This window comes from Entelurus aequoreus, linkage group LG15 (genome assembly GCF_033978785.1).
Source record: "Entelurus aequoreus isolate RoL-2023_Sb linkage group LG15, RoL_Eaeq_v1.1, whole genome shotgun sequence".
NCBI lineage: Eukaryota > Metazoa > Chordata > Actinopteri > Syngnathiformes > Syngnathidae > Entelurus > Entelurus aequoreus.
This window is the reverse complement of record NC_084745.1, coordinates 31,159,421-31,184,551: the sequence shown is the minus strand read 5'-3', so window position 1 is coordinate 31,184,551 and position 25,131 is coordinate 31,159,421. Positions and strand designations below refer to the sequence as shown.

Sequence of the window (25,131 nt, the reverse complement as noted above, 5' to 3'; positions counted from 1 at the left end):
GCATAGCATAGATCCAACGAATCGATGACTAAATTAATCGGCAACTATTTTTATAATAGATTTTAATCGATTTAGTCGATTAGTTGTTGCAGCCCTAATATATATATATATATATATATATATATATATATATATATATATATATATATATATATATATATATATATATATATATATATATATATATATATATATATATATATATATATATATATATATATATATATATATGTGTGTGTACAGCCCGGCCCCCGGCCAAATTTTTTAACCCAATGCGGCCCCCGAGTCAAAAAGTTTGGGGACCCCTGGTCTAGAGATTAGCAGAGTAACCATGTAATACTCTTCCATATCAGTAGGTGGCAGCGGGTAGCTAATTGCTTTGTAAGCCTACTTTGAGACAAGAGAATTAATGATGCATGGATGGTTATGGTTTGAAGTTATATCGAACAATTGCGTCAGGTATTTGATGAGAACGACTTTATATTGTCACTATTGGCTATTGAGTTTCGTTTTTAAAATGTTCTGCTGGTGGTGAAAAAAATGTAACCTGACTCTCGCCAGATCCATGTAGTTCGCTGAGTTCCACACAAAAATCTGGGACTTGTCAATAGGAGATGTATTTCAGAAAAAAATCCTTGTATGTGATTGGATAAACCACTTGTCCGTTATCTTGAATGACGTGTTACTTCAACCACTCACATCGAAATCAACCCGTGACGCTGAAGAGAGCGACGCTGGGAAATCCAAAAAGCCGACATATTGGATAACGACAGAGCGAAAAGTTATATTAATGTTATATTAAATATGTTATATTATATTAAATATTCGATAGATCCAACAAAACAGTTGCAGTAGCAGAATCAATGTCAGCACACGACTCCTCGCTGCTGCCGCCATTGTTGTTTGAATCAAACAGTCGATTCGGCCCTACGTCACATCTATGAAATCCCGCCCGGCGATCCTGATTGGTTCATTATTTTTTGCTATCTTGAAGGAGTTTGCATTGCCCTCGAGCCCAGATCCTTGTGTGGAGCTCAGCGAACTACAAGGATCTGGCAAGAGTCAGGTTAAAAAAAATGTGCCTTGGCTCAAAAAAGGTTGAAAAACACTGTTCTAGACCATCAAAATATGATTCAGCGCTACCAGTTACGCCATCGCTCATTAAACTCATCACAACGGGACTGTCGGAAAGCAACTTGAAGTCATTATAACTCTGTACAGTAGATGCACTTGTGACCCTGCTTCTTTACACACCTCATAAGCACCTTGTCTGCCAGACCAGGATCAGAATTGCCAACTTAACGACTTAGCCGCAATTGCTTTAACACATCGTTAGTCAACAACAACTAACTTGCTATGATGGACGGATGAATGAATTGTTCTGCTCACACTCATGGGGGGGCAATGATCCAATGCAAATATTCAGCAAAGGAAGCGATCAGCGGTCTTGCATGGGAAGATGCAAGCTCTCATGGCATAAAAAAAAAAGTATTTGCAGCTTCTTCTACTAGTGCACAACAGGAAACCACATGGGAAATAGCAGCTCACACACATTTCCCTTCTCCGTGCAAATAAGTGCATGTCATGCCCATCATGAGCAATATGGATACTCACAGAATGGTTGACTCCCCACATAACCACGCTGAGTAGTGGGTCGCTCGCACGGAAGAGCTTGACTTTCTGAGCGACGAAGTGTTTCTTCTTGGTCTTGGTTTTGCTTGCAATTGATGCGGCAATGCTGCTCGCCGAAGCCATGTTTTTTTTTTTTTTTTTTTTTAAATCAAAACGGTTATGGATATTGCAGTGTTGAATCCTCAAAAAAATGCACTCCCCTCTAGTCTAAACTGGCACAGCGGCCACCGCCACCTCACGACTCAGTGGATAACAGCGCTATTCATCTGGCCAGTGCCCTAATCAAATGTCCAACACGGCCCTGACTAAACGCATAAAGCCCGATCCGGAGGAGGACTAAACGTGGGGAGGATGCGACGCTGAAGCTAACAGTCCATCAGTCCGCATTATCGGCTCGCCCCTGCGACGTCAAGCCTCACTGAGCTGGCGTTAGCATAGCCATAGCATGCTAGCGAGCAGCGATGCGAGGGTAAATAAACGCAGCATGGGGGAAAATGTGTAAAAAAGCGGATGATTTAATTTAATGACGCTGCCGTTCGCCGCTGCGAAACGCTGCCGTTCGCCGCTGCGAAACGCTGCCGTGTCTAACACCTGCTATTGAACCCAGTCAGCCCGCAAGCTAGCTGGCTAGCGTTAGCAGCCCGATTAGCAGTCGGCTAAAGCCCCTTTTCCTCCTCCTCCTCCTCCTCCTCCTACGTGCTCGGTCGGTTGGGATGCCGAAAGCTGTCGTCCTTTAATGTCGCCGCCCCGTTGGAGACGCAATGAAAGAGGATGCCTTTAACGTCAAATCGACGGGTGAGTTCAATCCGTGCACGGCGCTCTCTGTGCTGCCTCTTCATGTGCCGCTTGTGCTGTCAAAGTGACAGCTCGACAGAGGGGAGTTGACAGGCAAGCTTTGGGCTTTGCAGGGTCCTCATTCGCTGCTGCTGCTGCTGCTGCAGCCTGGATCGTGCTGCGTTCTCCCGGTGCACGTTTTACAACTCAGATATATCTTTTTTTTTTTTGCAGAAGAAAATAGCGGACGTTATTCATCTTTTTGTTGCAGTTATTATTTTTCTACACAGAAGTATAGTATTATGCCAACTAAAAATGCAGAATGTAGTGTCCAAACAATCTATTATTACAATCTACAATATCGGACAATTTAGCAGTAGAAAATAGATGGATGGATGGAATATAATCCACAGCAATTTATTCACATCTTGGACCTAAGGAGGTGAAATTATTGGTTATTTTCAACATTTAGCACATTCTCCATGCCCGGTGTTGTCACACAGCGGACAGGCCTCCCTCTAGTGGTCAAACTGTTTAACTACAATTAGATTCGATTAGTTTATTTCAAAGGGGACAATGCAATTTCATAAAACACATGACTACACATGGTTAAAAAAAAGCCAGAATTAGCCATAAGGCTAGTTTTCATCTGTAGTCCCCTGGCCATGATGTAAAAAAGGCAGTAATATGACAATTTAAAAGAAAAAGAAAAGGAAGAGGGAGAAAAAGAAAAAAAGCACACAATACATATACAATATGATAAATAAAATAAAATACAACATCACAACATAACATTTATCTTAGCATCATTATTGGCTTGCCATTGATGTGTGTGTAAAAAAAATACAAATATCGACAAATATAACGTCACACACAAATATAACAACACAACAACACTTTTGGAGACATTATTTCAAACGAGAGCCAATAATAGCTGTTTTAATTTTTATTTTTTTTTACTTATTTTGAACTATTTATTTTTCTCAATTCTATGTAACAAAAGGGAAAGTTATATAATTGTTGTATTCTGTTTGTATTGTAAAATGTATTTATTTTGGTGTACAAAATATTGTTCACAAATTTTATTTTTGTTTACTGTATCTTAAAAAATGTCCAAGTATTGTATTCATACTGCTGGTCCGATATACAGTATGCACTTGTAATTAGACCAATATAAAATGTTTTATCATTTATTCACGCATTAGTAGTACTAAATATGTACGTCTGTGTGTATCATTGTAGCTTTAATCTCTTTATTTAAAATTATGTTTAGTTTTTATTAACCATTATAAGAATATGTAATGTATTTTTAACACATGTTATTTTTCTTACAAACAGAAAGGAAAACTATATAATTGTACTATTTCAATTGTATTTAATTTTTAATTTCCCACTATTAATAATGCATTTTTTTTTAACACATCTTCCTTTTCTTTCATCACTGCATGTTATCGGTATTGTATTAGATGTTGTATTTGGTCGTGCGTGCTTAGTTAATGCTAATGACGTCACCGGATGTAAGGCTATTTATGTGGTTGTACTTGGAAGTTTTGGAATAAATAAAGAAACGGCGAAACGGAGCCATTATTAATTTAAAAAACGACTACTCACTTATAGTAACCATTATTCGTTAACGTCCACTTTTGCTTACACTAGTGTCATCAAGCAAAAACCCCTACACTGAGCGTATAGCGTCGTTGCCTAGTAACCTCAGTAACGTCAACAGTGTTGTCATGGCGCGTGTTTATGTCCTCGACGTGGGCAGCTGAAGCTAGGAGGGAGAAAACTAGGAAAGTAAACTCCAGTTTACGGAACTTTATACAATTATGAAAATTAATGGGGCGTGTTTACAGGTGGCAGAATGGGGAGGAGAGATAACAGAAGCAAGACCGATGATTCTGAGTCCTCGTGCAAGGACATGGTGATAATTTCACGTCTTCGTTGTCACTTTGCAACTATGTCATTTGTGATAACTTGCCGCTTTGCTGCCACAGGTTGAATCGCTTCGCATCGAATTCAAATCGCAGACAACTGCTGTTCTTCTTCTGAGATCCCCCGAAGAAGACATTTTGATCGTAGCGTGTGGAGCAATCTACAAATTTGCAGAGGAAGGTACTTAAAACAACACTACATCGCTGTCGACTCATCCACCGAGCTTGCTGGATAGATTGTGTTTTGTCTCCACTTGCTGTTAGGAGATGGTAATAAAATTCACCTGATGGATCTTGGAGCATTGGAGCCTCTTTGTCAGCTCGTCAATCACAGCAACAAGATGATCAGACGCAATGCAATCATTGGACTGGGCGTCATGGCTACCAACAGTAAGACAAATAATACCACAGTCATCAATATTTTTTTGCTAATAGTTTCTCCTCAAAAGGTACAGTGAGAAATGTCCTGCAAAACATCAACGTCATTCCATCGATCATCGCCAGGCTGTCACTGGACGGTTAGTTGGGTGAATCAACATCCTGATGCATTTTTTGTCTCACTATCTGCTTATTATTTATAAAGACACTGCCATCCAAGAGTTTGGGACCCTATGCCTGGCCTCACTGTCTGTGGAATCCTCCTGTAAACTCCAAATCGTGGACAACCAAGGCCTGCCAGTATTGATCAAGCTCCTTTCCAATTCAGACCCAGATATTCAGAAGAACTCTCTGGAGACCATCTTCAACTTGGTTGACGTGAGTCCAAATCAAACCGATATTACCTCTCAAAGGCAACAATTTTAATGTTCTTGTTTGTGTCTATGGAGGATGAGCAAATCTGCCCTGTCTTCATCGAATTGTGCGGGATCAGTCATTTACTACTCCTGCTCAAATCAGCATTCAGCGTCATTCAGCAGCTGGCTTTGAAAACAATGCAGAAGATGGCTGCCAATCACAAAGATACCCAAATCACCTTTAGGGAAGAGCAAGCGCTTGATATATTCATCAATATCATCAATGATAAGGTTGGTAAGTGTGTCGCTTTTTTAGTAGAATATGTTTGTATGGTCCAGAAAAGTGATTTGGTGTGGAAGAACATCGCTTTTGGAATGAACGAGAGCAGGCGTAATGATGCAGGCCATCTCTTAGGTCCAATTAGTGACCTTTGACCTAAGACCACAGACAAATACATTTGTCTATAAAAATTCCCTATTATGTCACTTTACAGGATTTAATTGACCTCCATGCCGAGACCTTGCATGTTATAGCCAACTGTATCGGTGACATGGAGAGTTTCCGGGTGATCCAGAATTCAGGAGGGCTAGCCACGCTAATGGAGCTTGCCCAGACCCCTAAGTTGTCCGAAAGCAAAGGCATCAATAATGAAATCCAGGCCACGGCTGTGAACTGCTTCACCAGGGCTACTCAGAACTGTAAGCACAGAGTATGTGGCAAAAGTTGTAGCTTTTATGTGTGAAAAAAAAGACTCATGTCCAAATTTTGAATCCTATTTATAACCATTTTAAATCAATAAAAGAAAAAAAACGGAAAACATTTTTCTTATCATTGACCCAAAAAATTATTCTTAAATTGAATTTTTAAAAATACTTTTCTAAAGGCGTTTTTTGGGGGGCTGTATGTGTTAGGGGTGCTCAAAAAATCGATTCACAACGAAATCGCAATTCTTGTTTATTACAATTCTAAATTGTTTAATCATGGAAAAAAACTATGAAAAAAAAAATTCTTATCTTGGACCTAAAAATGGATTTTTAAAAAACGTATTTTAAAATGACAGGTTTTTGGTTGTTTTTTTTTTACAGGCGTGTGTGTGTGTTAGGGGTTTGATGACATTATTTTTTTCACATCTGAATTGTGATTCTTATTTATTACCATTCTAAATCATATAATTTATAAATATATATTTTTTAAGAATACATATTTAAAAAAGTGATTTTTTTCCGTTTCTTTTATTTATTTATTTTTAGCTCGTATCTGTTAGGGATGCTTATTTATTAGGATTCTAAATTGTATATTAGATAAAATAGTTGAATTTTATTTTTTTATTTTTTTGGGGGGTAGAGGGATTTAAAAACAATATATTTTATACATATATTTTCACAAACACATTTAAAACAAAATTTTTTTTTGGCATGTATTTATTTGGAGTGCTCAAAATAATCGATTTGCATTGTAATACTTTTTAGAAATGAGTTTTCAAAAAGACGTTTAAGGCCATCTCCGCACTTACTCTGTGTGCATATATGTCATACATCAGCATCCAAGAGGAGATTTCATAACATTTAAAGGTTTTTATATCACTTTTGTACATATTACAGTAATATATTGCAGGAATTGTTTTGAATCGGAATATAATCGTGACTTGTTGTAAGATTCCCATCCCTTAAATCTCTATTCTTTCCAGTCCAGGCAAACTTCCAAAGTCCAACACAAACAATTTCCCAGAGGAAATAATATAAAGTGAATTATCATATTTTGCGTCAGGAAAAGACAGGTCGTCGTCTTCGTTTTTTTGGGGCGGTCAACTTCTCCCCAAGCGAGTCAGAGCTTTTCCTGGAGATAAAAACTTGTTTTAAAGACATAGCTAACCCCTTAAATTTATTCTTGAGCTCCATGTTTTGTTTAAGTTTTGAGCCATCCAAATCTGGCCCTGTATTAACGAGTTAAGTTGAAAACTTTGTAGACAAACATTTTTGCAGTAAATTTCTAAAAACACTAAAGTGTTCCTGTTGTATAGACGAGAAAAACATTGGCAGATTCAAGCATTGACATTTTAACCTTGCAAGCAAACACTGGGGTCCAAAATTGAAATTTACATAACTGAGGCGTTCCTCAAGGCACTTCCTTAAGTACTCCTTTTTCGGCAAATGCAGTACAATTTGTTTGTCATGTGATGCAATGTATATTAGTTGAATATCCCTGCTCTAAATTTTATGTCTGCATGTGTCCAGGTGACCTCCACCAATTTCTGCATGAACAAAAGATTGACAAGGTTCTGGTAGATCTCTTGTCTTCTGGAGCCACCGACTGCATAAAAACATACGCTTGTCAAGCTATGGCCACCTTGAGCTGCTTTCTGCCCAGCAAAGGCCTCTTCAGAGATTTAGGTATTTTTGCACGAACGATACATTTCCAACACAAACACGTGCACATTTGATATTGTGACATTTCTTTAAATCAGGTGGTATACCCGCTGTGGTGCGGTTACTGAAGAGTAAGAATTCAGCGATGAGAGAGCAGGCTATCCAGGCCTTGGCCAACCTCACATCAGGAAACTACCTCAACACTATGTAAGAAAGATAAGATAACCACTTAATATACACATTATTACAATGCAACAAATAGCAGTCGTTTTGTATGAACAAATAGTAGTGATTATATTTCACAGCAATTATTGGCTTTAATACGTTTCAGTGATTAAAGATATTTTATTTTTTTCCCTCTCATTATTCTTTCACACACGAAATACAAACATCTGTGACCTAATAAGTGTGTTTTATCTATGTGGAATCATTAGGGCAGTATTTAAGGCAGGAGGACATAAAATGCTTGTGCAGAGGCTCTGCGACGATTGTCCTAAGATAGTGGCCAATTCGATAGCCATACTCGGCAGGATGGCAGCACAGGAAGAATTGCGCTGTACAGTGATATGGGAGGGAGTGGTGCCAGCGCTGGTGGAGCCTTTAAAATCGACAGACATGGAGGTCCTGATCAGTGTCTTGCTGTGCCTCTGTGAACTGGCCTTTGAGGAAGAAGCCAGGGTAGAGGTGAGTTGGTAACAGTACAACTGCGCAATCTGTTAGCACCAACACAGTATGGGCCAGAGATATTAAACCAAATGGTTTTGTAAGCCACATTTCTAGAAAGCTAAGGAACGGGGGGCCAGACTTTTCCCTTCACAATGTAGTCTTATTAAATATGTTCTGTGGAACCAGCATCCTCTACAGTAGACATTGGTTTTTAGTCTATTTATTTTGTCAAAGTTACATGAGTGTGCTGCAGTTTCTCGGACCTTCTGCAAAAAAGCTAGTCAAAGAAATTTAAGAATCCGCTGGAAAAATGTGAGCCTCACAATTTTTTTTAACTGAATTTGTGGGCCATATAGCTCATATGACGAAGGAGAGAGGACCTAAAACAGAACCTTGAGGAAAACTACTAGTATAACAAAAGAAGTTGAACAAATGACTCTGACTGCAGCTGAAGTAAACAAGCCACATCAACACTTTACTTAAATTAATCACATTAAGAAAAAAATGTTTATCACCCCAAAAAAAAGAGGACTTAAAAGGGTGCCTTGAAGAACACCTCAGTTATTGAAATCCCGAGTTTGGACACCAATGTTCCATGTTTGCTAGCAAGTTCTTCTATACAGTAGGAGCACTCCACTGTTTTTAGGAATTTGATGAAAAAATGTTTGTCTCCGAAGTTTTGAATTGAATTCGGGGCAGTTTAATAGCATGGCATAGGCAACACAATAAGACTCAGATGGTCGTTTTTTAACATCAACATTGCAATTAACACTTTAATTTCTGTAACCGTTCGTATGTATGTGAAAACAGATAAATTTTCCAGAAATGAGGGGAATTCTGGTCTTTTCAACAGCAACCAGATGCCATATATATATACATATTTTTTAAATTAAAACTTTAACTATACGGGAAAACAGGAGGACAATGAGAAATGAAGGGCATAATGGGAAAAGAAAAACAAGATGGTTGAAATGTATGGTTTTACACTAACAAGTATAAACCAATAACATTATTACATAAACTGTAAAAGACAGAATTTTGGTGTCTGTATCCCATTAAATCAGGAGTATAACCAATGTAGCCCAGGAGACATTTCATTATTTTTTTTTGTCATATATTAAAAAAAAAAAAACCAACATGACTAAGATGCAGTATATCATTAGATATAGATTATATTTTGTAAAAAAATTGTGGCAGAGCACCAAAAATAAGGTAACAAGAATGTACAGTGGTACCTTGGTTTTTGGTAGTAATCTGGGGTTGTATTCCTAAAGATTCCTAGTGCAAAGAGTAGCTCCTAGTGGTAAAATTCTTAGAATGTTGTTTTCTTCTATTCCTAAAAAATCCCAGCTCTTAAGGGCGCTCCCAAGGTGAGATCTGTAAGGAGCAGGGAAGAGCACTTTTAGGCGGCTGAGGGGTTCCTTAAGCAGAGGTCAAAATTGCGGATGGAAGAGGCAGGAGAGGTATTCTCCAAACACTGGATAACAGTGAATTATTGAAACGCTACAGATTGGATCGTGCAGGAATTTTGTTTGCGGTTGATCTTATTGGAGATGCACTTTTTTAACCCAACGCCACAATGTAATACCACCCGAAATGAAAGTCCTATGGGCCGGTCAGCAATCACAGACATTGATGAAAGCTGAGCCATTTTACCCTCATAAATACCAAATTGAGTTGAAATGTTGAAAGTGCAAAGTGCAAAAATAACCGGCATGGCAATTTATAAACTATTATAAACTAATAATACATATAACTATCACTATGTGAAGACTGTGCAAGTGGGCATAAGTTTTCATACGTTTTGTATTCATCCATCCATTTTCTACTGCTTGTCGGGGTCACGGGGGGTGCTGGAGCCTATCTCAGCTGCATTCGGGCGGAAGGCGGGGTACACTCTGTATAAGTCACCACCTCATCACAGGGCTTACACAGATAGACAACATTCACACTCACATTCACACACTAAGGCCAATTTAGTGTTGCCAATCAACCTTTTGTAGGATAATTTTAAAGTATAGCTTACTATTCTTTCAACAGATTTTTTTTGTTTTATGTGAAATATTATTTTCAATTACACAGTCTTCATAAGATAAGATTCTATGATTAAGTTTATTGATTTGTGGGTCCAACCTTTGCCCATTATCACCAATAGTATACTTTTTTTTAATCAAGCTTTTAGGGTCAACCAATCACAGCTTTTGAAATGATGACTAAAACTTAGCAACAGAGCCCACCACACCTTTTCATTAAGACAGAAGTTTATGTCCACTCATTGCGCAGAGTTCTCTGAGAATGTTGTGGAATCACTCATGAGCTTAGATTCCTTGCTTGGAATTTTTAGGTTAAGTTAGGAGCGCTGTGTGAGGATTCTCAGAATCGTATAAATCTAGGGCCTGTTCTAAAAGGTCAGATGAAGACCGAATTATATGAAAAAAGAAGTCTTACTGTAAATTTAAAAAAAATTATGCAAATCGAATTCTGTTGCACTCAAAATTAAGTACACAAAATACATTTGATATAAATGGTACTTTTAGAAGGACAAAACAATTTGAAATACATATAAATGTTGAATGAAATTAGTAAATAAACATTTGATTTTACTTTAACCTTTATTGAAGACTCTTGTTGGCAGAGACAAGCTATGAGCGGAGAGGGTATCCCAATCTAATATGGATTTCAGACCAATATCAGCAAAAATACAAGTATTGGATACCGGTTTGCATGTAACATGTCTGATATAAACACTTGCAGAATGTTGAATTTTTCAAAGCTGGGCAGCCAGTTAACATCTAAATGTCATCCAAAAACCAAACAAGGTTTGTCTTTTCTTGAATTTTGTGAAGTAATTTACAAAAGGTAATCATGGAAGGCTATATACTACTAGGAGCCAGCAGCTACACAACAGCTAACCACAGAGTAGCACACAAGATAGACATACACAAAAAGTGTTCTTAATTGAGCAATATCTCAGTCTATAAAACATTTGTCAATATAAACAGGTATACAATAATTATAGTAGCAAATTACAGATACAAAAATCTCCAAGGTTGAAGCGTATAGAAGGTATCCAGTAACAAACATGTATGCATCATTCAACTTACTGCGCCATGCGCTTAACTAATTATTGTGAACACAAGGTGTCGCCAATAAACACATTTTCACTCCACTTCAACTTAAAGGCCTACTGAAATGAAATTTTTTCATTTAAACAGGGATAGCAGATCCATTCTATGTGTCATACTTGATCATTTAGTGATATTGCCATATTTTTGCTGAAAGGATTTAGTATAGAACAACGACGATAAAGTTCGCAACTTTTGGTCTCTGATAAAAAAAAGCCTTGCCCCTTCTGGAAGTAGCGTGACGACACCGGAGGAAGGACTGCTCATATTTTCCTATTGTTTACACCAGCAGCGAGAGAGATTCGGACCGAGAAAGCGACGATTACCCCATTAATTTGAGCGAGGATGAAAGATTCGTGGATGAGGAAAGTTAGAGTGAAGGAATAGAATGCAGTGCAAGACATATCTTTTTTCGCTCTGACCGAACTTAGGTACAAGCTGGCTCATTGGATTCCACACTCTCTCCTTTTTCTATTGTGGATCACGGATTTGTATTTTAAACCACCTCGGATACTATATCCTCTTGAAAATGAGAGTCGAGAACGCGAAATGGACATTCACAGTGACTTTTATCTCCACGACAATACATCGACGAAACACTTTAGCTACGGAGCTAACGTGATAGCATCGTGCTTAACTGCATATAGAAACAAAATAAATAAATCCCTGACTGGAAGGATAGACAGAAGATCAACAATACTATTAAACCAGGGACATGTAAATACACGGTTAATGCTTTCCAGCTTGGCGAAGCTTAAAAATGCTGTTGCTAACGACGCCATTGAAGCTAACTTAGTAACGGGACCTCACAGAGCTATGATAAAAACATTAGTGCTCCACTACGCCAGCCAGCCCTCATCTGCTCATCAACACCCGTGCTCACCTGCGTTCCAGCGATCGACGGAAGGACGAAGGACTTCACCACGATCATCCGTGCGGTCGGTGGCTAGCGTCGGCTAGCGTGTCTGCTATCCGAGTCAAAGTCTTCCTGGTTGTGTTGCTGTAGTCCGCCGCTAATACACCGATCCCACCTACAACTTTCTTCTTTGCAGTCTTCATTGTTCATTAAACAAATTGCAAAAGATTCACCAACACAGATGTCCAGAATACTGTGGAATTATGAGCTATTTTGTATTGTATTCAATGGGGTACCGATATGTAACAGTCAGCGTTCTGCGTTGTGTATTTTCTTAGTGAGGCACACACACCGGAGTTGAATCACGGGGATTTATTCACCTTTTTTTGGAAAAAACAAAAACAGGGCGTCACACACAGTCCACGGCAAACGGAATCTCTCTCCACAGCTCCGAGCGTCAGTGCTCACTCAAATCAATTATATATGTTTAAACGTGAAAATGGAAATAACAATAATAATAATAATAATAATAAAGGTAAAAAAAAGCATAATAGTCTCAAATAAATTAATTAAATAAAACACAGTATATAAAATATATACTTCAGCAAACAACAATATGTATTAAGAAAAAGGATCCTTAAATGTGCAGCAATACACCTCATCTTTCCCACCCACATCAATTATTTTTATATTTTTTATACAATAAACTAAGCCAAAAAAAACTCATAACAGACATACCTTTTTTTGGAAAAAACAAAAACAGGGCATCACACACAGTCCACGGCAAACGGAATCTCTCTCCACTAAAGAATAAAGAAAAAAATACACACTAATATAAATGCTACAGCGGCACACAAGATGTCCACACAGACACACAGCAGAGCCCCTGACCCGTGCACAAACTCATGAGACAGGAGACCCCACAACAACTGCAGCTAGCAGTAAGCTAACCAAGCTAATCCACACATCCTTTAGCATACAAAAGTTCGTTTTTTTTTCAACAATTCAACAGGAATTCAACACACATGCACACCAACAAGTCACAAAACAGTGTGCATTCCCACAAAACACTTAAAAACGACAACCAAAAAGTTTATAAAAAAACAAAAGGAGAGAGACATAAACGTGACTTACCAGCTCCGAGCGTCAGTGCTCACTGAAGCTGGTCACAAAGGTGCGACGCCAAATCACCCCCCAGGGAAACAAAAAGGTATGTAACGGAAAATAATAGAGTGGAACTTATTTACAATGAGAAACACTTTTGGGGAAGTTCACAACAAAAAATGTTGTGAATAATTGACCAAAATTAAAATAAAATAAAATTTAGCTCGGCTACATACTCCCCTCTGAACTTCACCAAAATACTTCAAGACTTAGCAGAGTACTCCAATACATTCACGTTATGCAACTTATTAGTTACTCATATCACTGAGAAAATGACCAAGGAGGGCTGTGCAACCCTCCTGGATACACTTGCAAAAAGAGGTGCCTTTTACACCACCTTACACTTTACTTTACAAAGGTAATAAAAAAATATACCTTTAACAAGACAAGGAGTACCTAATATTTATCACTGCTACTGTAATACAAGTTCAACCCAAACATTGGATTAAACAACTATCTTATGGTACTTGATGGTTTACAAAGGTTTGTAACTCAAACAGATATTTTCTTCTGGGTCATGTTCTGAATTAGCCTATCTACAGGTTTCACCAGCCTACCCACCCTTGTTCTTATACGGGAGACAACACTGATTGCTGTGCTTGGGGGGTCGTTGCTATGGCCTGTCCTATCAACCACATTTGACACACTCCTTGGCCTCTGGCTGGCACTTTCATCCAGATCAGGGTCTTCAAGCTCCTCATCAGCATCCAGACATTCTGATGGCGAATTGGCAGAAGCACTGTCCAGAATCCAACTGGCTGTTCGGTCTTCTGTGACATCTCCCGTCACCACATCCAAAACCCGACTTTGTGTCTCAACATGACTTGACTCAGATGATTCAGTGAATGATGATTCAACATCCTCTTCATTCTCCAAATTAAGTGGAAGAAAGTTGACACACAGGAGGCGGTTGCGATGGACAACCCTTTCATGACCACTGCAAGTGTTCCTTATCCGGTAGGTATGACACCTTGGGTCTCTTGAGACAACCACATACGGGACAGCCTCCCATTTGTCCGACAACTTCTTGCGTGCCCTTTCACATTTGTTTGACAAGAGTACTTGGTCTCCCTCAGCGATGTCATGACCTTTGGTCCTTTGGTTGTACAGTTCAGTTTGATGACGCTGACTGGTGACAGCATTGGCCTGGGCAGATGATAATGCTTCTTTTAGCTCCTCCCTCAGTTTGAGGACATATTTATCATAGTCAGCAATGTCACAGTCCCTCTCCACATTGTGGAACATTACGTCAACTGGGAGTCTGGGAATTCTCCCGTACATTAGATAAAACGGGGCATAGCCCGTCGACTCATGGGCGGTGCAGTTGTAGGCGAAAGTCAATGTCTGCAACATTTGGGGGCATTTTTGTTTGGCTCTTGGAGGGAGAGCTCTGATCATGCTTCCCAATGTCCGGTTAAAGCGTTCGACCACACCGTTTCCCATGGGATGATAAGCTGTTGTCCTCGACTTCTTTACCCCAGAGATCAGCAGCAACTCTCGGATCAACTGGCTCTCAAAGTTGGCTCCTTGGTCGGAGTGAATTCTCTCTGGAAAGCCGTAGACACAGAAGTATCGATCCCAGAGTTGACGAGCAACCTGCTTTGCTGACTGATCATGACATGGAAAGGCGTGAGCCATTTTTGTGAAATGGTCAGTGACGACCAGGACATCCACAGTATTTCCATTTGGGATTTCAGTTGACCAAAAGTCAATGCAGACCATCTCGAGAGGGCTTGTTGTTTTGATGCTCTCGAGAGGCGCTCTCCCTTCGGGTTCGGGTGTCTTGCTCACCACACAGCGCTTGCACGACTTGACATATTCACGGACGTCTCGTTCCATGTCAATCCAAAAGAACCTCTGCCTCGCCAGGTATAGAGTCCTATGCTGTCCCTGATGCCCAGCCTCGTCATGGACACCCTGCAGAGCCTGCTTGGCCAGTGATGCAGCCACAACATACTGGTACCGCCTTCTCCCAGTTAGTGGATCTTTGCTCACTCTATATAGGATGCCATCCAACATCTTGAGCTTCTCCCACTGCTTTAGAGTCTTCTGGACTTTGAGAGGCTCTTTAACTCTTTCTCTCCTCGATGGCCTCCTGCCACATAGTGAATGACTCTTGCCAGTATAGTGTCTTCCTGTTGCTTGTCTTGAAGCTCTTTAAGGGAGAAGACGGGTAAGGCACTTTCTCCTGGTGGAACAATCTTATGTACATCATTTACCAGCCAAGAGATCACTCTCCCTTTGGGTCCCTCACCCCACTCAATCTGACCATCCAGGACTGCCGTCACTTCTTCACTGCTCATTGAACTGCATGCCATTTCAGATCCGCCCTGTTTTACCTCTTGGCTGTTGGTACTCAGCCGAACCACATCCTGTATCCTGTCATGCCGAATCTGTTGCGCTTCCTCGAGCAGAGCTTCATATGGTTCTGCTATAAGTCTCTTGCTGACCCGTGGCTTGATGAAGGGTTGCCTGCTCAAGGCATCTGCAACGATGTTCTTACTGCCTGGGATATATTGGATACTGAAGTCGTATGGAGCCAACTTCGACACCCACCGCTGTTCACAAGCGTCCAACTTTGGCTTTGTGAGGATGTAGGTTAGCGGGTTATTATCAGTCCAAACAGTGAAGGAGTGTCCCTTCAGCCAATGGCTGAATTTGTCGCACACTGACCACTTGAGAGCGAGGAACTCCAAACGATGGGCTGGATACTTGGTTTGTGAGCGACTCAGGGCTTTGCTTGCGAAGGCTATGGGACGTGATTTGCTCCCTCCTTCAGGGACTTGAGAGAGGACAGCGCCCAATCCATCCAATGAAGCGTCGGTTGAGAGGATGAAAGGGCGACCAAAGTCCGGATGGGCCAACACAACTGAGTTCAACAGAGCAGCCTTTAGTTGGTTGAATGCGTCGCTCTGTTCTTGAGCCCAATCCCCTGGGCTGAGCCTTTTAAAGTGAGAAGCCCGTTTTGCGTTGGCCTTTCCAGTCGCAGCAGCGGTCAGAGAGAACAGGGGCTTCGCCATACTGGAACAGTTTTGTATGAATCTCTGGTAATACATTACCATACCGAGAAAAGACTTAATCTTTTTTGCTGAAAGTGTGACTCCATCCTCCATCATCAAGTCCGCTTCACTTATGTCTGTAATGACTTGTATCTTTTCAGAATCAGTGGAAACCCCATTCTCATCAATGATGTGGCCCAAGAACTTGACACTTCGCCGGAGGAAATGACACTTCTTCGGAGCCAACTTAAGCTCATGTCCTTTCAACCGCTTAAAGACCATTTCGAGTCTTTTGAGGGCTTCCTCTTCATTTGGGGCAAAGACCAAAACATCGTCGAGGTAGCACAGCAGGGTCAAAAAGTTTTGGTCTCTGAAGACACTCATCATGAGGCGCATGAAACTTGCCGGGCTGTTGCACAGGCCTTGGGGTAGTCGGTTGAACTCATGGAGGCCTACTGGTGTAGTGAAGGCAGTAAACTTCTTGTCCTGTTCGTGCATGGGGACATTGTAGAACCCCGATGTCAAGTCCATGGCGCTAAATATGGCATTTCCCCCTAGCGCAGCCAAACAGTCAGCTTGGTGAGGTACTGGATGGGCATCCTTCACGGTGCGTGCATTAAGCCACCGGTAGTCCACACAAATGCGTAGTTCCCCACTCTTTTTCCAAACCAGTACTAATGGTGAGGCCCACTCACTTGACGACTTGCGTATGATGTTCTTCTCCTCCATCTCAGAAAGGACCTCTCTTAGTTTCTGGTATTGGCTTAGTGGGACACGGCGGTATGCTAGTCGGAAGGAGCTCATCAGTCAGATGGATCCTGTGGACGAAGTCTTTGGCTAGGCCACAGTCCAGCTTGTCCTTGGAGAACACCTCATCATGCCTCTGTATGAGTTCCACAAGTTGACTCTTCCAATAAGGGGACACTTCACATGAGTGGATGTCTATGTCGTCCAATCCAAGATCAGCAAGCTTATCCTGAAGGGCGAGACTTACAGAGGTGTCAGGGACATGGTCAGTGTCTACTCTTACGCTTTGGCCTTGTGCTTTTAGCTCCGTGCTGGCGACATAGTCCACTCCAAGGTCAAAGTCTTCAAGTGCCACACATGGTGAAACATCAGCTAACTTCATGTTCCTCCTCAGTGTCACAGGCTTGTCACTCGGGTTCACAACCTTCACAGGAACCCACCTGTCTCCGCTCATTGATGCCACAGTTCTCCCTACCATGACGCTCTTCCGGTTGGAGTGTGATTTGGCTGGTTCCACCAGTATGGTACTTCCCTCTGAGATAGGAGCCTTTCCAGGAAGCTTTCCCCACACTATGTGCTCCTGTTTCGGTACCAGTGTCACGGCATTAGTAAGCTTCGCAGTTCCAATGATGTCTGGGATAATGTCACCTTTCCATCTTGTTATGCCCGAGAGCATGCTCAAGAACTGCTCGATGCCTGGTTCACCAGTAGAGTCAGCTTTACTCATCACCCGCCAATAGCTGGGATCTTGCTTGAATTGGCGTAGCAAGTGTTTCAGCAAATTGGTGCCTACTATCATTTGGTCACGCTGGCCTGGCACGACTAGTGTGGGCACGATTGCTTCTTGTCCGTAGATTTTCAACTTTAACTGGTGAATGCACTTGGGTCGCACATGCACACCACCACAACCCACCAGAAAAATGTCTTTGGTGGACTGGGCACCCTCTGTCAGCAACCCTGCCTTGTGGAGCTCCTCCTCTGCTTCTTTACTCATCGTACAAGCCATTGAACCAGTGTCTAGCATAGCATACAGTGCAACTTGGTCATTCACCAGCACATCTGTGTAGAATAGATCATCTGCCTTCTCAAGTTTGTGTATATTCTGGAAAATCATGACACTACCTTTCGGTGCAGTCTTGCAGCTCTCTTCATATATTGCATGTATGTCTTCTTCAGTTTTGAGGGTCTGACATGACGCACTCACACTTTGCCCTCCACAATGTGAGCGACTCAGTTTCCCTGGTTGGGTGTGTGGTTCTCTGCTTGGGTTTGGCGTGGAGCAGCCCGTGGGCAATCTCTCCTTGTGTGGCCAGGTTCCAGACACCCAAAGCACCTCTTCTCTTTCATGCAGTGTTCACGTGTGATGTGAGTTTTGTCACCACATACACGGCAAGAAGTGGGGCGTGTCCACTGGGTTGGCTGTTGGACCGGGGAGGCTGCTCTGGCCAAAACGCCTTCTAGCATGCTTAGTACTCGTTCTAAAGCCCCTGCTTCTGAAGTAGTGACTGCACTCACCTTTGTCTGTGTGGAAGGTTCTTGAACACCCGCTCTCATTGCAGTCAGCTCCTCAACTACAGGTTGACAGGTAGTGGTAGCTGCTGTCACCATTTTGAACTTCTCTGCTCTAATGGCCCTCTTCCTTGCCTGATGCTCCCTCTGGTGCTCATCGATAGCTTCTTGCACCTCCACGGCTGACCATTTGCTGATAGGCTTGCATCGGAACACACTGGAGAGTTCGGGGTTGGGGCAGTTCCTGATGAACATCATAGCAATTTGCGCTGACATGTTCTCCATCTTCTCTCCACTTTTCCGCAGATGCTGGTCAGCGTGCTCGGCTGCTGTATTGAGCCGAACCCAATAATCCACTGGGTTCTCATTTGCGTCAGGGTGTGTAGAATAGAAATCAGCCATCGGTAAGCCAGACATGGGAGAGTCACTGAAGTATCTTCTGAGTATGTCGTATACCACTTCAGGGTGTGTGTTGATATCAGCACTACTCTTCAGCCCCACTTTAACGATACTCTTAGCTCGTCCCAAAAGATGACTGAGGATTTCATCCGTCTGCTCTGTAGTCGGACAATTCTTCTTATGCAGGTAAGCGTCCATCATATCTATCCACTCTTGTACGGTGTATTTGTCTGAGCCATCCCCCCTATACATCGATGGTTCCTTGACAGCTGCATTTACCGTGATGTTCAGTCGAGACAAATCAACTGGGGAGGGCATGGGCTCAAGCGGGGGTGGAGTCATGAGGTGTGGGCAACTTAGTGTGGGGGAAGGTGTTTGGTTGGCTAATATGAGGCTAACAACAGCGTCACCAATGTGGGTTCCCAACTCCCCTAAAAGGTCACGCAATTGTGCCAGGGTGTCATTATTAGCAACGGTGGGAGTGGAAAACATTTGCCTTGCTACAGGGGTACCATCAGGGCTGCTACAGCCTGGCTGCCTAGCTTGCTCTGCAGTCCCTGCTTGCATCCACCCTCTACCCCTGCCAAATGGTGTAAAATCCATTATATTTCAAACACAATGAATATAACAGTGGAAATATGACGTTAAAATAAAATTTAACTATACAGAGACACGTGGTATAGAGACACTGTACGTGAGGAAACATAATGATAAATTGTGGAAAAACACAGCCACAGTAAAACTAAATCACTTTTCATCAAAAGTCTCAACGATCAACGGATCCTTTCTGATTGCTGTACGATACGCTTACTTGCTCACAGCATAACCTCGGCGATCTGCAGCAGCTGATCTGAAGAATCCGGGTCACAGCACCATTTTGTAACAGTCAGCGTTCTGCGTTGTGTATTTTCTTAGTGAGGCACACACACCGGAGTTGAATCACGGGGATTTATTCACCTTTTTTTTGAAAAAACAAAAACAGGGCGTCACACACAGTCCACGGCAAACGGAATCTCTCTCCACAGCTCCGAGCGTCAGTGCTCACTCAAATCAATTATATATGTTTAAACGTGAAAATGGAAATAACAATAATAATAATAATAATAAAGGTAAAAAAAGCATAATAGTCTCAAATAAATAAATTAAATAAAACAGTATATAAAATATATACTTCAGCAAACAACAATATATATTAAGAAAAAGGATCCTTAAATGTGCAGCAATACACCTCATCTTTCCCACCCACATCAATTATTTTTATATTTTTTATACAATAAACTAAGCCAAAAAAACTCATAACAGACATACCTTTTTTTGGAAAAAACAAAAACAGGGCGTCACACACAGTCCACGGCAAACGGAATCTCTCTCCACTAAAGAATAAAGAAAAAAATACACACTCATATAAATGCTACAGCGGCACACAAGATGTCCACACAGACACACAGCAGAGCCCCTGACCCGTGCACAAACTCATGAGACAGTAAGCTAACCAAGGTAATCCACACATCCTTTAGCATACAAAAGTTCGTTTTTTTTTCAACAATTCAACAGGAATTCAACACACATGCACACCAACAAGTCACAAAACAGTGTGCATTCCCACAAAACACTTTTAAAAACGACAACCAAAAAGTTTATAGAAAAACAAAAGGAGAGAGACATAAACGTGACTTACCAGCTCCGAGCGTCAGTGCTCACTGATAGGGATGTGCGTATCGACCCTGTGGTATCGATATATCGATACTCACACGCTATTCATTTGGCAGCACTTTTCTGAAAAAAGTATCGATATAAACCAAAAAACGGCGTGTGGGGGGTGCAAGCATCACTTTCAGATGTTTTTGATTACTTACTTAACTTACTATGTGCTGGGACACCCCTGTACCTGGCAGAGTATAGAGCTGGCCCAGTCACGTGACAGGAGACAGCGAATGAGCGTCGTCAACGTGCAACACACACACAGCCAGCCGACAGCGATGCAGCCAGGCATATCCAGTGTTGTCCAATTGTTGACTTAAAACAGGCATTGTTTTTTTTTTTTTTAGTAATGTTTACTGAATATTTTTGTTTAAATTATTATCCTTAATTCAAATAATTTTCACACAGGGGAATTTACTGTTTGTTGAAAATTGCTTGAGTATTTAAAACAAGATAAGAAAGAGATACAATTTGGAGATTCTTCATCTTTGCATTACAGTTTTATTTTTTTCCAAGAAAATCTTGAATATATGATTGAATGGGATTTTGGTTTTAATCTGTAACATAATTTCTTACATTTTGAAAACATTAGCCTATTTCATATTTCATTAATTGCTAATTATATCACAAACTCTAAAAAATAACTGCAGCTTCTTGCAATTCGGATTTGACTGTTAATTGTTAATATTTAATTATTATTATATATAATATATAGTTATTATTATATATAATATTTAATTTATTTTTCATATTTATGTTATTTATTTTAATTTTACTTTTATTATATATTGACCATAGTAAATGTGGTATAAATGGTCTGTATTTGTCTTGTGATTTGTCTTAAATAATAACAATAGTAATATTTTTGACTGACAAAAAATTGCCAATAAGAAATTATTGGTATCGGTATCGGTATCGATGAAAATGCAAGAAAAAGTATCGGTATCGTATCGAATCCTAAAAGTGTGGTATCGCCCATCCCTACTCACTGAAGCTGGTCACAAAGGTGCGACGCCAAATCACCCCCCAGGGAAACAAAAAGGTATGTAACGGAAAATAATAGAGTGGAACTTATTTACAATGAGAAACACTTTTGGGGAAGTTCACAACAAAAAATGTTGTGAATAATTGACCAAAATTAAAATAAAATAAAATAAAATTTAGCTCGGCTACAGATACTTCTGTTTCACTGGTTACGTCACGCGCATACGTCATCATCCAAAGACGTTTTCAACCGGAAGTTTAGCGGGAAATTTAAAATTGCACTTTATAAGTTAACCCGGTCGTATTGGCATGTGTTGCAATGTTAAGATTTCATCATTGATATATAAACTATCAGACTGCGTGGTCGGTAGTAGTGGGTTTCAGTAGGCCTTTAAAGACAGTTTAAGTCCATTCCAGACGGTTAATAATACAATTTGTATTTTTAATACCTACTATTGGTCTCTGTTTGACTAATTTAACTTTATTAAACTTTTCTAAAATTCCACACTACAAAATTAAAGCATGTACCGGGATTTGTGTTAATATCATGTCAGGTTAATATAGTACTCAAGGCTCCAATATCGCTATAACAGAAGTAGAAAAGTTGCTGCAAGTTCTTTCTTGGATTCAATAAGGTTTTCCCCTTCTTTATTAGTGCTGTCTCTTGCAACTTTCTTTGGCCCCGTGGTGGCTTATTTTGCAGGCGTATTTAAAGAACACAGGAGAGACTGATGGTTAACTGTTAGTTAGCAAACAATTACAGAGCCAACAAATGATGACAGCTGGAAGGGAACTGTTTTCGATGGGAGTTCGGATCTCACTGGCACTGGCATGTTTTGTAATAAAGAACATAGTTGAACTCATGCAGTGTATTAATTAGACCTGCAATTGTTAATCAATCAAATCGATGTGTTCAATTGGAAAAAAAGTTTTGATCTATATTCTGTTGCTTTGATTAATATTTTAATGAATAAAATTAATGAATAAAAATGTATAAAATTAACACTGCCTGGAGTGCCTTTAAATACGCCGACATAGTTTATGCACGGCTGCTGCAATAAAGCGAGTAGTTTTTTTATTTTAAATTTTTTTACTATCACACTTGTTAAAATGCAATTTCAATGTTGTAATAATGTGCATTTATTGTGAAAAATAATGGTCATGTAAGCAGAAAAAGTTTTGTGTATTGTATGTTTTCCCTAAAATACGCTTTAAGGCTGTAAAGTGTTTTTTTTCCATTTACTCAATTTGATTGAAAAAACTAATCGATAGGTTACTCGATTACTAAAATAATCGATAGGTACAGCCCTGATATTGATAACACCACACATGGAATTATTTTCTTTGGGCAAACGATTCCACAGATTGATACACAGACGGACTCGATTGTTATGCGCAATGTTTGGCCGTACAATTACCAAGATCCATCCATCCATCCATCTTCTTCCGCTTATCCGAGGTCGGGTTGCGGGGGCAGCAGCCTAAGCGGAGAATCACAGACTTCCCTCTCTCCAGCCACTTCGTTCAGCTCCTCCCGGGGGATCCCGAGGCGTTCCCAGGCCAGCCGGGAGACATAGTCTTCCCAACGTGTCCTGGGTCTTCCCCGTGGCCTCCTACTGGTTGGACGTGCCCGAAACATCTCCCTAGGGGGCTGTTCGGGTGGCATCCTGACCAGATGCCCGAACCACCTCATCTGGCTCCTCTCGATGTGAAGGAGCAGCGGCTTTACTTTGAGCTCCTTCCGGATGACAGAGCTCCTCACAGAGCTCTATCTCTAAGGGAGAGCCCTGCCACCCGGCGGCGGAAACTAATTCCGGCCGCCTGTACCCGTGATCTTGTCCTTTCGGTCATAACCCAGATGGTATACCAAAACCAAGGTACCATTGTATACAGAAATAAGGATTAGGTTAATGTTGTACCTTCTGCCGTCTCTAAAGAGTGCCATTTTCTGCATGTTATAGCCATAAACAAATACACATTTTCCAACCAAGCCAGTTTGGATAATTTCCTGCTGCACACCTGATGATCTCTCACTGGGTAAACATTGACCTATATAACAGTTTATTGTGTTTTATTAGACACCGCTGCATTAAATTATTTCAAAGAAATGTCAACCTAAAACTTGATCTCTCAACATAGCTGCAAAGCGCTGGGGGTTTCGAACCGCTCGTCAGTTTGCTGCGTTCCAGTCACACGGAGGTGCTGCGCTGCGCATGCATGGCGATCAGTGTGTGTGCCAAGGATGAGCCCACTGCTCTGGAGATGTGCAGATTTGGGTGAGATGCCGAGATAACAGCAAGAGTGACACACTATACATATAGGTCAGAGGATACTTCAAACTGACAGTAGAGGGCGTTTTGGGGTTCGAAAATGTGTTTTTGTGTTTCAGAGCCTTAGAAATCCTTCAAGAAATCAATCTATCAATAAACCGTAGGAGCAAGTTTACAGAGTTTGCCTTGATCAGTCTGCTCAAATACAACGTGTCTCTCAAATATGGTCTGCTTGGTTATTTGGCCACAGGTGATATCATCCCCGATGGCTTCTGTGATACTGGAAAGGTGTGTACTATTTGAGTTTATGTCCCCTATAGATAATAATTATTCTGGCACTGCTGTTATGATAATCTTTTATATAGGTTGGTTTTGGTCAGACAGTTTTGAGCTTAGAAGAACTGATCATGGAGCCAATAAACGAACAGCGTCCGGTCTTCCTCGTCACCGCAATCGAGTATGAGTTGAAACCATATATCACAGCACTGTTCATTTTTGCCCAAATATTCTTGTAATATATGCTGAGGGTTTTATGATTTAGGCTGAGCAATGAAGCGCCACAGAAAGATGAGGCCCAGTTGCAGTGTTCTCAAGAGAGCAACTGTAAAGTAATGGATGACGTCTCCTTGCGGTTTCTAGTTAAAGAGGTCAAGGAGTCTGACCTGCTTTTGAATGATGAAGAGGAACAATACGCTGCCTTGGCAAGGTAGTACTATGTGGGAACAGTGAACACAATGCATCCAATATATTTTTAATCTGCACTGTAATTTGTGGTCTTTGGGCGTCAGGTACGTAAGCGATGCCATGGGTGGACAAATTGAGCAACAAGAGTTGGAAACATTTGCATGGGTTCAACATCTAGATGAGCTCAAACATCGACTGACGAGTAACGTGATTCCGATTGGCATGATCAGAAAAGGATTCTACTGTCACAGGGCGCTTCTTTTCAAGGTACGTCAATTGTACTAAAATGGTTTTGTCTCCGTAATAACTGCCTCCACACTCATATGTCTGCAGTACTTGGTTGATTGCATCGGCCTGAGGTGTACTCTGGTAAGAGGTGACTACAACCGAGCTTGGAATGAAGTACTCATCTACAAGGAAGATCCATGCAGCAATGAAAACTGCTCACAGCCATGTTGCTATATTGTGGACCTCATGCACCAGCCTGGAAACTTACTGGAGGTTAATAGTCCCGCTGCTAGTGATTATAAAAGTCTATAGAGGGCGATGTAGTGTAGGAACTGTAACTGTATTCCAGTTTAATTGTACA

At 40.9% G+C, this 25,131-nt stretch overlaps 2 protein-coding genes and 1 long non-coding RNA gene across 3 annotated transcripts in view; 1 reads left to right on the top strand and 2 right to left on the bottom strand.

The window, feature by feature from the left end:
• pip4k2aa (phosphatidylinositol-5-phosphate 4-kinase, type II, alpha a) overlaps nucleotides 1–2,498 on the bottom strand; it is a 48,636-nt gene extending 46,138 nt beyond the window's left edge. Inside the window, 1 exon segment of the mRNA XM_062021198.1 lies at nucleotides 1,615–2,498. Within this exon segment, the coding sequence (XP_061877182.1) occupies nucleotides 1,615–1,755 (141 nt within the window). The 5' untranslated portion in view covers nucleotides 1,756–2,498.
• LOC133630439 (uncharacterized) overlaps nucleotides 1–25,131 on the bottom strand; it is a 102,129-nt gene that overhangs the window by 48,676 nt on the left and 28,322 nt on the right. The gene's annotated exons all lie outside the window — the stretch shown is intronic.
• armc3 (armadillo repeat containing 3) lies at nucleotides 1,649–25,097 on the top strand. Its single transcript, XM_062021197.1, has 17 exons — nucleotides 1,649–2,427; nucleotides 4,260–4,327; nucleotides 4,401–4,518; nucleotides 4,602–4,727; nucleotides 4,787–4,855; nucleotides 4,921–5,093; nucleotides 5,165–5,362; nucleotides 5,566–5,770; nucleotides 7,307–7,462; nucleotides 7,537–7,645; nucleotides 7,873–8,122; nucleotides 23,728–23,864; nucleotides 23,978–24,146; nucleotides 24,224–24,315; nucleotides 24,400–24,564; nucleotides 24,647–24,809; nucleotides 24,876–25,097. Exons 1-17 carry the CDS (start codon nucleotides 2,394–2,396, stop codon nucleotides 25,080–25,082), a joined length of 2,439 nt encoding a protein of 812 aa, XP_061877181.1. The 5' UTR covers nucleotides 1,649–2,393; the 3' UTR covers nucleotides 25,083–25,097.